General features: G+C 39.9%; 1 protein-coding gene across 1 annotated transcript in view; it reads right to left on the reverse strand.

Annotated features, from left to right (window-relative positions):
• The window catches only part of DCP1A (decapping mRNA 1A), a 61,197-nt gene that overhangs the window by 17,962 nt on the left and 28,300 nt on the right, over positions 1-14,935 (reverse strand). The window contains exons 4-6 of the mRNA XM_059939923.1: positions 14,794-14,860; positions 9,897-10,035; positions 2,571-2,684 (exon numbers count right to left, since the gene is read on the reverse strand). Of these exons, the coding sequence (XP_059795906.1) occupies positions 2,571-2,684; positions 9,897-10,035; positions 14,794-14,860 (320 nt within the window). The remainder of the gene's footprint in view (positions 1-2,570; positions 2,685-9,896; positions 10,036-14,793; positions 14,861-14,935) is intronic.

Genomic DNA, 14,935 nt, shown 5'->3' on the forward strand with positions numbered 1-14,935 from the left:
TAAATTTTATATAGCACTGCTTTTTTCTTTGATTTTTTTAAAGCACAGCATTGCTTCTAATATATGTTTGACCTTCAGGATCCTAAGTCCAAATACAGTAAAAATGGAGGAAAGGAATGTGGTACACAAAATGTGGTTTAACTGAATTACCATCTACATACCTAAAAACTTTATAGATACATTGCTGATGGGAATGTAAAATGGTACAGCCTCTCTGGAAAACAGTATGGCAGGGCAGTTTCTTATTAAACTAAAACATGCAATTACCAAATTACCCAAATTTGCACTCTTGGGCATTTATCCCAGAGTAAAGGGAATTTATGTACAAAAACCTGTATACAAATGTTCATGGAAACTTTATTCATAATAGTCCCAAACTGAAAACAACTCAGATGTCCTTTAACAGGTTAATGGTTAAAAATGTTAATTCCGGGCTTCCCTGGTGGCGCAGCGGTTGAGAATCTGCCTGCCAATGCAGGGGACACGGGTTCGAGCCCTGGTCTGGGAAGATCCCACATGCCACGGAGCAACTGGGCCCATGAGCCACAATTACTGAGCCTGCGCGTCTGGAGCCTGTGCTCCGCAGCAAGAGAGGCGGCGATAGTGAGAGGCCCGCGCACTGCGATGAAGAGAGGCCCCCGCTTGCCACAACTAGAGAAAGCCCTCGCACAGAAACGAAGACCCAATACAGCAAAAATAAATAAATAAATAAATTAATTAAAAAAAAAAAAAGTTAATTCCACTCAGCAATGACAGGGAACTATTGATATACATAACAATTTCAATGAATCTCCAGGAGTTATGCTGAGTGAAGAAACATAATCCCCAAAGGTTATATATTGTATGATTCCATTTATAGAAAATTCTTGAAATGACAACATTACAGACCTGGAGACAGATTAGTCACTGCCAGGGGTTAGGGATGCCAGAAGAAGGCTGGGAGGGTGTGACATGTAAGTTAGCGCGGTAACAAAAGGGCAACACAGAGGATTCTTGTGGTGATGGAAGTCTTCTGTATCTTGACTGTGGTGGAAGACATACAAAGCTCTACATGAGATAAAACTACATAGAACTAAATAAACACATGCGCATACACACAAATGAATAAGAATAAAACTGAGGAAATGTGAACAAGATGGGTATATTGTATCAATATTCTGGTTGTGATATTGTACTGTATTTTACAAGCTGTTATCAATGGAGTAAATGGGTAAAGGGGACATGGATCTTTCTGTATTATTTCTTACAACTGAATATTAATCTATAATTATCTCAAAATAAAAAGTTTAATGAAAAAACTATGGTTTTCTGGGACTTCCCTGGTGGTCCAGTGGCTAAGACTCTGTGCTCCCAATGCAGGGGGCCCAGGTTCAATCCCTGGTCAGGGAAGATCCCACATGCCGCGGAGCAACAAAGCCCGTGTGCCACAAATACTGAGCCTGCTCTCTAGAGCCCATGTGCCACAAATACTGAAGCTTGTGCACCTAGAGCCCGTGCTCTGCAACAAGAGAAGCCACCGCAATGAGAAGCCCGCGCACCACAACAAAGACCAGCCCTGCTCGCCGCAACTAGAGAAAGCCCGTGCGCAGCAACGAAGACCCAACGCAGCCAAAAAAAAGGGTGGTGAGGGACTTCCCTGGTGGCGCAGTGGTTAAGAATCCTCCTGCCAATGCAGGGGACACAGGTTCGATCCCTGGTCTGGGAAGATCCCACATGCTGCGGAGCAACTAAGCCCGTGTGCCACAACTACTGAGCCTGCGAGCCACAACTACTGAAGCCCATGTGCCTAGAGCCCGTGCTCTGCAACAAGAGGAGCCACCGCAATGAGAAGCCCGTGCACCACAATGGAGAGTAGCCCCCACTCATCACAACTAGGGAAAGCCCACATGCAGCAACAAAGACCCAATGCAGCCAAAAATAAATAAATAAATAAATGAATAAATTTATTAAAAAAATAAATAAATAAAATAAAATAGGGTGGTGAGAGAGGCTCTCACTTTTATGGAAGACACTAGAGATCTGAAGGAAGAAAGGAAGCAAGCTACTTCTAGGACGGAAGTCTTTCAGGCCAAGGGAACTGTAATTGCAAAGGCCTGTGCTGAGGCAGGGGCATGTGTGGCACATTTGCAGAAAGGCAGAAAAGCCAATGAGGCTGGGAGCAAGGCAGAAAGATAGAGGATGAGGCCAGGGTTAGGGGGGCCAGATCAGGTAGGGCCTTGTGAGCCACTGCCATGACCCTGGCTTTTATTTGAGTGAGATGAGATACCACTGGAGGAAGGCCATGATCTAACTGATGTTATACCAGGATTACTTTGGCTGCTGGGTTAAGAATAGGGGAGGGAGTGGCAAGGGCAAATGCTGGGAAACCAGACAGGAGGCTACGGCAAAATCCAGATGAAAGTTACATGGACCAGGGGATATGACGTGAGAGGATGACATTACGTTGCTGCCTGTACATACGTACTCTGACAGATGAACAACAAATCAAACTTGTACTGCATTAAAATCCTTACAAAATGTTGACTCTGTTAGGTTACCTTGGATGAAGTTAGGGCTTTAGCTGTACAAACCTTATCTTGGGACCCGGATGGCGTCTCTTCTAGAGTCTCGGTGCTTCCCAGATTGGAGATCTGAGTACTTGGCTGTAACCCAGGGCTGGAGATATTTGAATTGCCCATCTGATTCTTAAATTAGAAGGAAAAGTATATCATGTGAAAAGCTTGCTATTCTTTGGCTCACAAAACAGCATTCAAGGTTACTAGAAACATTATTTTAAAAGTCAAGTATAAAATCCCCCCAAATGTTTGCTCTGGACCTGCATGTAAATTAACCTGTACAATAAAATTTCTAGAAAGCTGAGCACCTGATTTTAGACAACAGTGTTAGTAACAACTGTTATTTTTATAACCCCTTTAAGGAAAAGCAAGTATCATTACTTTATCATGTACTCTTTTCCATTTTATTTTTATTTTTTTTATTTTTTCAAATTTTATTTATTTATTTATTTATTTATTTATGGCTGTGTTGGGTCTTCGTTTCTGTGCGAGGGCTTTCGCTAGTTGTGGCAAGCGGGGGCCACTCTTCATCGCAGTGCGTGGGCCTCTCACTATCGCGGCCTGTCTTGTTGCGTAGCACAAGCTCTAGACGCGCAGGCTCAGTAATTGTGGCTCACGGGCCTAGTTGCTCCGCGGCATGTGGGATCTTCCCAGACCAGGGCCCGAACCCGTGTCCCCTGCATTGGCAGGCAGACTCTCAACCACTGCGCCACCAGGGAAGCCCTCCATTTTATTTTTTAAGTTAATATATGGTGAAATTAACTTTTGGAGTGCACAGTTCTATCTGTGTACCTATCTATCACCACAATCAGGATATAAAACATATTGATCACCCCCAAAACTCCCTCGGGCTATCCCAATGCAGTCATGCCCTCCCTCCACTCCTGGCAACCAGTGATCTGTTCTCTGGCACTAGTTCTGTCTTTTCGAGAATGTCATATAAATGGAATGCTGGCTTCTTTAACTTAGCCTAATGCCTTTGAGATTCATCCAAGCTGTTGTTATGTATTGGGCTGGCCAAAAAGTTCGTTTGGGTTTTTTCCGTAACGATCTTAAAGTTTTTTAACCATTTACCTATAGGAGGACATTTGTGTTGCTTCCAGTTTTTGGTGACTATGAATACAGCTTCTACAAACATTCATGTACAGGTTTTTGTGTGGACAAAAGCTTCATTTTCTAGAGTAAATTCCTAGGAGTGGTATTTCTGGGTCATATGGTAGATATATATTTCTTCTAAATTTTTGTAATTTTATTTTTTACATTTAGATCTATTGACCCATTTTAAGTTGATTTTTGTATAAAGTGTTACATTTAGGTTGAGGTTCATTTTTTTTGGACCTATGAATGTACAAGTACTCTAACACCATCATATATTTTAAAAATTAAATTAAAAAGGTCTCTAGGGACTTCCCTGGTGGTCCAGTGGGTAAGACTCTGCACTCCCAATGCAGGGGGCCTGGTTCGATCCCTGGTCGGGGAACTAGATCCCTCATGTATGCCGCAACTAAGAAGCGTGCATGCTGCAACTAAGACCCAGCACAGCCAAAATAAATAAATAAATTTTAAAAAAAGTCTCTAAACATCACTATCACAGATGACAAAACATTGTAATAAAGTGTTTAAAAATTCCTGTTAACTTGTATCTTTGTTCTTAGAAAGAATCCTAAAAAAATGATCACTAGATGGACATGGAATCTTTAGAAACTAAGCTATATTTAGGCTATATAATCAAGCATCTAGTGAGCATTATCTGTGTCAAAATAGATACCAAAAACAGTTTAGAACAGTCAAGGGACCGGACTTTTTAAAACAAGAAGCTTCAAACTTTAGTTCAGAGACAGATTAACTTTCTTGACACCATACTATAAAGATACGTGCCTAGTGCAGGAGTAGGTACTGAATGTGAAATGAATGGATAATACGCATTTTTTTCTATTCAAATGACTTAGTCCTTGTATTATTTCAGAACACCATTTACTCAATGTTACCCATTTAAGCAGAGGTGAAATAATCTGTGAAAGCTTATGAACTGTCTTATCTTCTAACATACCTCTTTGTGCAACACCACCATCAACCAGTATCAACACCTTATGGGGAATACTTGGAACTGAATTGTATTACAGAAAATATAACGGGTTGGCCCAAAAGTTCGTTCCGGTTTCTCCACAAAATGTTACGAACTTTTGGGCCAACCCAATATAAAATGAAAACACTGCTCACAACAAGTTCTTAAGATGGAAGGTGTAAATGTTCAGGAGTATCTTTAAAATTGGCAGTTTTCACATAAAAATCCTGGCTTGTCATTTTCAGAGAAAAGCTGAATAATTTGGCACACCAGCCCATTTGGTAACGACTGGCTATAGCTGAGCTGCAACTGACCAGATGACACAGGGACAGGCTCTCTGTTGGTTTTACTTCCACTCTGGCCCACTGTGGGCGCCACTGTGGCCCACCTGGTTTTGGGACATGTGAGTCTGCAATACTTACTTCATGAGTTATAAGATGGGTTGTACTTTAAAAGGTTTCCAGAACTTCAAATATTTTCTTACACTTATGCAGGGCTGTTCTTGGAACTTTTGTTTGTTTGTTTATTTATTTATTTTTGAGGGTTTATTTTGGGTTTGTTTGTTAATGATAGTAACCAGTATTCATAAGAATTGGGGGAAATGGACAATCAAAAACAAACTTTTTTTTTTTTTTTTAATTTTGTTTTTGGCTGCGTTGGGTCTTCATTGCTGCGCATGGGCTTTCTCGAGTTGTTGTGAGCAGGGGCTACTCTTTGTTGCGGTGCGCGTGCTTCTCATTGTGGTGGCTTCTCTTGTTGTGGAGCACAGGCTCTAGGCACGTGGGCTTCAGTAGTTGCAGCATGTGGGCTCAGTAGTTGTGGCTTGCGGACTCTAGAGCGCAGGCTCAGTAGTTGTGGTGCACAGGCTTAGCTGCTCTGAGGCATGAGGGATCTTCCTGGACTAGGGATCGAACCCGTGTCCCCCGCATTGGCAGGTGGATTCTTAACCACTGCGCCACCAGGGAAGTCCCACAAACAAACTTGGGAAGATAATTTTACAGTATTTGGTAAAAATCTTAAAAATGTCAAAATCCTTTGATTTACCAATCCCATTTCAAGTAACTTATCTTAAGAGAAAATTAATGCTAATTAATAACAAGACAGCTACAAAGGTATACTTCTGAGTTCTCAAACAGAATTAGAAAAATCTAGGATATTGTTTATATAAGGCACAGAAATAAAAATATATAACTATTAACATCACAGTTTGCTTTTTCAAAAGCTTTTCATTCTACCAAATGAACTCTCCCAGGGACTCCCTGTGAGATGAATACTGTCACAAAAAGATACTGTTCTTTGGGAAAAAATAGGTTACAAAAAAGTTAATGAAAAAGTAGTTTTAAAACTAGTTAATAAAACTGTGTACTTAAATATTATCACACACATTGGGACATATTTAGACAAATTTGTGGAAGGATAAATAACAAGGCATTAGTAGCAATTATTTCTAGGTGGTGGAATTATTTTTTTTTCCCGTTTATTATAATTTTAAAATATAGGACTTCCCTGGTGGCGCAGTGGTTAAGAATCCGCCTGCCAATGCAGGGGACGTGGGTTCGAGCCCTGGTCTGGGAAGATCCCACATGCCGCGGAGTGTGCCACAACTACTGAGCCTGCGCTCTAGAGCCTGCGAGCCACAACTACTGAGCCCACGTGCCACAACTACTGAAGCCCGCACATCTAGAGCCTGTGCTCCACAAGAGAAGCCACTGCACCGCAACAAAGAGTAGCCCTCGCTCAATGCAACTAGAGAAAGCCCGCGCACAGCAACGAAGACCCAGCGCAGCCAAAAAATAAATAAATAAATTTATAAGGAAAAAAATAATAATAATTTTAAAATATAAAATTTTCTATAATTAATATGCACTGCTTACATAATAAGAAAAATAATAGTGTTCCTATTTTTTTAAGAACAAAAAAATCCCTCTGGGTTAAAAAAATTTTTTTGGCAATTACACTAAAACAAACAAAAAGTCCCTACCAAAATCTAGGATTACATCCTGTGGCTAGATGTGACTCAGAATGGGCCAACCTTAGTCAAGGCCTGTGTTTCAGCTATCTTTCTTTACATTAAAAACAGGAAAGTTGGGGGACTTCCTAGTGGTCCAGTGGGTAGGACTCCGCACTCCCAATGCAGGGGGCCTGGGTTTGATCCCTGGTTGGGGAATTGGATTCCACATGCATGCCGCAACTAAGAGTTCGCATGCCGCAACGAAGAAGTCCGCATGCCGCAACTAAGAAGTCCACGTGCTGCAACTAAAAAGATCCCACATGCTGCAACGAAGATCCTGTGTGCTGCAGCTGGGACCCGGCACAGCCAAAGTGAATAAATAAATAAATAAATAGATGAATAAATAAATACAAAAAAACCCAGGAAGTTGGTTAAAACAAACTACTATAGGACTTGGGGAGAAAATGATTATTATAAAGTATTTTTATTTTCAAATAGTCTCTATTAGAAATTGCTCACTCAAAAGTCTGGAATTTCCAGACTTCCCTTATGGTCCAGTGGTTAAGAATCCATCTTGCAATGCAGGGGATGCCAGTTCGATCCCTGGTTGGGGAACTAAGATCCCACATGCCACGGGGCAACTAAGCCTGCACTTCACAACTAGAGAAAAGCCTGCGCACCACAACAAAGCAGAAGAGCCTGTGTGCCGCAACTAAGACCCGATGCAGCCAAAAAAAAAAAAAAAAAAAAAAAGTCTGGAATTTCATTCACTGTATTATATACACTGGACAGGGGAGATTTAGAATTGGGATTAAATTCCATCACTGAGGCCTAGCTTGTACCCCTGCCCTTGAAATTATCAATCTCCCAAGTCTCTACCTAAAGATAAAGGGTCCATCTGGAACAATCGGCACCAGAGAAGAGCCCATCCAGGGGCCACTGCTAATACTAACCCCATTTGATTAGATGATAGGCAAGTGCAGACAAGAAACGAAACTCTTGTTTAAGGAAGCACCACCTATTTATGGACGGTTTTCAAAAACAGAAAGAACATATTATGAAGTAAATATCAAAGATTTAACTAAATTCCCAAAGGTTTAGTCTTAAAACAACCAGAGAAATTTCATTTATTCCACACCATGGAAGAATTTTCTTTACAACAGTAATTATTGCACTTTCCATATTTTCTAGTTTTGCAATGTTTATTAACTAGAAATCGTGTCAGATTTTTATTCTGCTCATGTGACCTAGAGTTCCTTTACACCTCTGTGTAGAAAAACAAGGCTTTAGTTCTTTCTTTCCTTTGGAGATTACTCGCTTCTCAGCCTGAGGGGGAAGGCGGGCCATCTCCTGGAGTGTCTGCTCTAGTGTACAGCGCCTATACTTCCTACCCTGTGTGGCACCTTGATCTACTCATCACTGGGAACAGGTGACAGAGCTCGGAACTTATTAGTTACTTGTTGTCAGAACACCAAAAGGTCTCTATAAAAACAGAACAAGGTATCTATGTAGATAACCCATATCTCATTAAGGATACAAGAGGGAATTTATGGTAATATATGGTAACCTAAAAGTTCAGAAATGATTCTTGAAATTAATCTCATCTAGTTTCCTAAGAATCAAGGAATTCATTATAGAGATGACTGCTTTTCCTATATTAATTTTCACAGATCCACAAATTCTTCGTAATTCTCTATGAGACACTGAGGAATTTGGTATAAACTGAAACTTCTCATGGGCTCTAATGTACATTTCTCTACCCAGGAGGTGGGACCTTTGGTGTTTGAACATAGAAGATCTGTTGTAGTTTATGGTGAATATGACTGTTTTTAATTACGGGCAACTACCTTCTAGAGCACTGCTTCCAAAGTTTGTTCCCCGAACTCTAGATTCTTGAGATGTTAAAGGGTAGTATGTGAAAAATGGTCCTGTAGTCAAGTCAATCTGGAACTTGGGGTTACTGTTTTGTTTATTGTGGGACCTCTCAGAGTCTTGAGCACTGTAAAGCCCCAAGAAGATGGGAGAGGAGAAGCCATTCTAACAATGTTTTCTTAACTCATTTGACCAATTAGAACCTCTTTTCAAGGACCACCTGTTGACAATGTAGAGGCTAGTGTCAGAGAACTGTTAGGGGAGCTACCGTCTTAGTGTTTTTCACACCTTGTTCCTTGAACTTTTGGTGAGGTGAAGATTAAACAAAAAAAGCTTAACTTAACCCAATGTTAGTAAAGAGTAAGATGACAATTACAATTCTGCTGAAACAAAGTGCAGCAGTGGAAACCTTCCACCTCACTCCAATGAAGCCTGGGGCTTTGAAGTGCTGATGTCAGGTGAAAAGCCAGGACAGTTCCAAAGCCACAAGGTTTGAAGACCACTGAGGAACTGCCCACTGCTTGGCACATAGTGGACAGTTCATAAGTATGTATTGAATAAATTAATGAATGCACCACAAATTCCATTTAATTCAGCTTTGGGGAGAAAATGTTATCGATTAACTTTTAAACTAAAATACAGGCAGGGACTTCCCTGGTGGTCCAGTGGCTAAGACTCCGTGCTCCCAATGCACGGGGCCCAGGTTCGATCCCTGGTCAGCGAACTAGATTCCACATGCTGCAACTAAGACCCGGCACAGCCAAATAAATAAATAAACAAATAAACATTAAAAAAAAAAACAAAACCCAGGGAATTCCCTGGTGGTCTAGTGGTTAGGACTCTGCACTTTCACTGCTGAGGGCCTGTGTTCAGTCCCTGTCGGGGAACTAAGATCCCACAAACCATGTCAGGCGAGGCTTAAATAAATAAATAAATAAATAAACAAACTAAACATACAAAACAACTAAAATACAAAACAGAAAAAAAAAAGGCATTCTAGAAAAGCCTCTCATTTGGGTAATATTCCAAAAGGTGCTTAATGAGGGCTGTGCACCTAGCACCAATTACAGATCATAAATATATGCTTCGGTATTACAGGGTGCAAATTATCAGAGTACTTTTCAAAAACTACATAAATTCCTAAGACCTAGCAGAGCCTGCAGGGTGGAAGAAGAGGCGTAAAACCTTTCCAGAACTACCTGCTACAGGCTAACTCCTGCGGTCCAAGATCATTTTCTCCCACAGTAATTTTACAGGAATAGAAAAAGAGCATTCTGAATTTTCTGAGGTAAGAAAATGTCTTTCCTTATCTTTTAGGCTTAAAATTATAAGACATGTTTTCTTTTTGAACGACTTATTCCCGCTGGCCCTGGGGGTGACTTCCCCAGCCCACGAGACCCCCTGCAGGTCTCCTCCTCCCTTTACTTCTCCCACTCAGCATGCAGAGTCTCACCCTCTCATACTCATCCTTGGCTCTGCTTAGCATCTCCAGGATGTCGATGGGCCTGTGGTCACTGCAGCCGTTGGCCTGGCTGGGACTCTGCTTATCCCGAGCTGCTTGCTGGGACCGCCGTGTCTCCTCTTCTACCACGCTACAGGAGGAGAACCAGGTTTTAGAAAGACCTCTTTTGATACAATCTGACCCAAGAACTCTTTTGGTGTCCATCTTCCAAGGATACAGGAAGAATGCCACATGGTAACACTGTCCTCACAATACAAAACACAGAGCCTCGGTTACCCCACCCCAGGGGTATACGACTACCTACTTCACCACCTCACTCACAACAGTACCAACCAATATATTTCACTGTCAGAAGGCCAAAAATACAGAATTCCTTTCCAGAGTGGGTAGAAGTAGGTACCCTGAAAACTCTACTGAATTATCTCATTATCTCTCTCTCTTTTTTAAAAGTATCTCAAAATCAGTCAAACTAACTGGTGAAGTAAATTTGAAAATGGACAATGCCACCAAGACAAAGGAAGGCTGCATAGTTGAACAACCCCTGTGGAGAGTGTGTATTGATAATGGGGTAGCAAGGAGAAAGATTAGCTTCTTGAAAACGGAGGTCTCGGCGAATCTTCAAAAGTTAACGATGGGACTACAAGCAAACAAAAGATTTCCCTTGTTCTCTCCTTAAAAAATCACTAAGTGGGTGACTGAGGTTAGGGTGATTGTGGCGATGCTCTTTATTTTGATTGGTGCTGCTTAAGCTAATTCTGCCCTTGAAAATATATAAAGCATGAAAAGGCAAGGTCTAAGTCGAGGGTTGGGGTCTTCAAATCTATCTGAGGGGTTTCATTTCTTAGGAACATCCTCTCTCCCCTGCCACATATTAAAGTCTGAAGCAGTTATAGCAAAATGTGAGAAACTGAAAGCTGGGTGGTGAGCACATGGATATATTATTGTTTCTTATATTTTTCTTCAAGCTTGAAATAAAAGTAATAAATTTTAATAAGGCAACTAGTCTTTTTTTCTTTTAAAGATCCATTCAGGTTTCAATCCCAACTGTAATGAATAGGCCTACCTGCCATGGGATATTATGGGTACAGTCACAACTTGATAATCATATTAATTGAGAACTTTCAGACAGTGATGATGACAGGCAATAAAACAATTCAGTAGCAAAAGGTTTGTTTTTATGGACTAAGAGGAGTAGGTCAACAACAGGCCACCCAGTGTCAGCTTACTGCTTTAAAACAGCCTGTCCAGGAACTCCCAATAGTGTGTGTGGGATGGTTCTTTTATTTGAAAATACTGGGTTAAACAATATTAAACAGATTTTTTTTTTAAACAGCAAAAACATTCTGAGTTTTTAACATGCTAAAATGTGTTATGATTCTCCAAGGATGGGCTTACAGATTTCCCCAAATTTATTTGACCGTAGAATCTTCTCTTGAAGCAGGATTCTTATTTGGAAAATGCTGCTTTAAGGTAATGGTGTCGTTTCTCTATTTAGATTCTTACAGCTCTTAATAGGATTATTATTTATAAAACAAATGTAGAATCATGGACTTGATGGCAGACTGAAAGAAGACAGGCATGTGATATGAGGATCAGACCAATTAGAATAAATATTGTTTCATTTATATCCATACTGGTAATCAACTCTTGGGAAAGAAATACTGTATTGTGACAACTGTGAGGCCTGTTGCAAAGGAAAAAAAGACTGGAGAGATATACATTGGTTATTTCTTGATGGTAGGTTACAAGCAATTTCGCTTTTTTTTTTTGTACTTCTCTTCATTTTCCATAATTAACAGGCACTCTTTTAATAATAAGAAAAAAGAGTACTATTAAAATTGACTAATTAGTTAATACTCAGTTATAGGCCACATCAGCCTGAATCCACCTTCTTGCTCTCCTACACAGCTTCTCAGTTCTTATTAACACCTTTTGGAATAAATCAATTTTTTACTTGAAGAATTTTTATTATATTGCAGCTGTCAAAACAGTGATAAGAACTAGATTTAACAGAATGGGCAATAACGGGCACATTTATTTAGATGCACAATATGCCCAAAAGAATTTTACCTGTATTTCTGGTTAATAGAGGTGATATTCTGAAATATGTAGCAAATAGAGGCTGTATGCAGGCAAAGTTAGAGCAAAGAAAGATAAAGTAACCTTTTTATCTTCGGTGACCAGAACACCATTTATCACAAAGTTAATGTTAACATATTAGGTATTCTCTTCAGCCATAAATAGGCCAGACACTTGAAAACTCACTATCAACAGTTTCACGAGGGCATTCACTAATCAGTTTCAATACCACCCCTGCTTCTAGTAAAACAAGCTTAAAGCTTAAGCAAATGTCCCTCTTTTGGGCATTTCTAGTGAAGGAACCCTGAATGTCCTTCTTTTTCCTTTCTGCTTTCTGTTTCTACTTCCTCATCCTATTTCTAGGCTCAATACAATAGTTTCAGATAGGCCTTCAGTCTTCTGCTTTATCTACATTCTGAAGTCTTGCCTTAGGTGTACCACCTGCCCTGAGAGAGAAAAAAGCTCACAATGGTTTCCTGCAAATAGCTGTTAGTGCTGCAAAAGCCAGGTTCTCTCACTTTGGGCCCAAAAGCTCTCAATCTGCAGGAGAAAGTCTATATATTAATATATTCCAAAGCATAGATATTTAAGAAAAATATTCTGGATTTCAGGACAATCAAGAATCAACAAATCTTTGTCTTCTAAGTTATCAGAAGCTGCCTCTGCTGTCACTTTCAAAACTACAAAATAGTCAAATAAATGGGTTTGTAAAAAAAGTTTATTATCTTTTTTTTTTTTTTTTTAGAGAAAAGTTGTTCTAAAAAGAAAGTCTGGTTCTAGAGAGCCAACAACACATTTTCAAATGAATGACACAAGTTCATATGGAACAATGTCCTTGGGGTGCACACAGTAATAAACATGGCCTGCCAGTGGCTCATAGCTACAGCAAACAAAGCAGGAAGCAGATAAACATCCACTTGAGACATGTTAGCAGTCCTGGACTAAAACATGGCCTTAGCCATGTGCACCTCTTTTAAAATGCAAATATACCTGGAACTGAGATTTTGGGCCTAATTATTTACACTTTTACAAGAATTAGTTTAAAATTAGACTGTTAAAAAGAAAATTAATACTGTTTCCCCCCAAGCATGTAGGTAAAAACCTTGCAGGAGAGCAAAGGGAATTTTGATTTGACAGAGGGGAAAGAGAGGTCTGCATTTCTGAGGAGATTCAGGCAAAAATTGCAAAGGAAACATAAGTGCACCAGAACTCGCTGCCCACTGCAACAGTTTGTCCAGAGCTCTGTAGCACCTCAGGCCCTTCTAGCACCTAAGTGTCTTGGGCTCCCAGAAACCAGAATGGCCATACCAGCAATACAGGTAAGCCACATGAGGGGTGGCTTCTGTGCGCCAGTCTGAGAAAGGTCGATGAACCATCGCTCAGAACATCAATCCAATGAAAATTACTTTCCAAATTCCAAGATTCTGGTTTATAAGAACTCTCCTGGAACATAATACATTAGAGGATTGGGGACTACTAAACCTAGAATCTGTGTCAAAAATAAGTTCTCTTAAAGGAAGTAGCCACGGATGTGTGCAGAAGTTCTCTATCAGTTACTGAACACAGTTCCACCTGCTACAGTGGAAATCTGGAGAGAACCTAAGTCAGATCCACTGCATGTGGCGGTTAGGCTGTGCACTGGATATAGAGGATACCCTCTGGAGCTAGGCAGTTCAATGGCTCTAACCACATGTTTAACAGTTAAATTATGATCTGTCTGCAGGACTGAATACAATGCAGTCGTTATAAATACTAGAATGCCCTGGAAAAATGCTGTTGACATGAAAAGTAGGATGTACAGTATGATCTTACTTTTGTAAGTGTAAAGAAAAAAGTGTTGCTTGCCATTCCAGTTCAAGAAACATCAAGCCTATAGCTACTGCAGTTGCCCACAGAGAGTGCACCCTGAGAGGAATTCAGAATGGAGAAAAACAGGAAACGTTCTGTGCTTTGGATATACTGGTCCTTAGATTAAGATGCATATCTAAGGAATCATTTCAATGACCCCAGATTCTTGCATCTTCCCATACATAGAAAAGCACGAAAATCATCAACTTGAGATGTCTGTCCTTTGCTATTGGCAGTAATCTTTTGATGCTTGACTACATGTTTTTCTCAGCAAGAAAGTTCATATATCCTCATTCTTCTGGCACTCCATTCTCCAGCTCCCTGGTTTTTTCTTTTTAAAGTATTTTAAAATTCTTGTTACTATTGCTGAGGGTCATATTATGAATTCTTTTTTTTCTTACCTTTTTGGTTTAAAAACAAAGTGGTCTTTAGCTGGTTTCAATTATGTAAATATATTTTTTCCTATGGTATTTTCCTCTTGGTGGTAACATCTTGAGTAGATGATTTTTTTCTGATGTATATATATAAAAAAAAAGTTCATATATATCCTGGCTCCTCCTTTACCTCTTGGAAGCAGTTCCTCAGAGCTCTCTGAGAGGCCATCTCCCAGGCTATAGCGCTCAGTAAGGTCACTGAATAAAAATTAACTCACAAATTTTATGTTGTGCATTGTTCTCTCAGTGGACATAAGAAACAATCACACACATCAACCCAAGGTACACGTAAAGAAAAAGACTGGAATGAAACAGACAAAAACAGTAATGCTAGTAGTAGTAGGATTATAGATAATTTTAGATTTCTTTAAGCTTTGCTGCCTTTTTCAAAACTTCAACAGTAACAGGAAATCAGGGGAAAATAGCATGAGTTAGTGGACTCCAGTAACAAAGAGAAAGGGGAAAAGTCATTTTTTCATCTCCCATATATCACTAATTAAATCTATGGTGTAAACAGAAATACTTACTCGGCCATGAGTTTGGCTATGCGGTGACAGTCATTCTTGTCATAAAACCAGATACTGTATATTGACACTTGAAAAACAAAGAAAAAAAAGATAAGGGGAAATGAGGTTTCAATACTTGGGTAATATGTAAGTAATATATTAT

Source organism: Balaenoptera ricei, chromosome 11 (assembly GCF_028023285.1).
Source record: "Balaenoptera ricei isolate mBalRic1 chromosome 11, mBalRic1.hap2, whole genome shotgun sequence".
Lineage (NCBI taxonomy): Eukaryota > Metazoa > Chordata > Mammalia > Artiodactyla > Balaenopteridae > Balaenoptera > Balaenoptera ricei.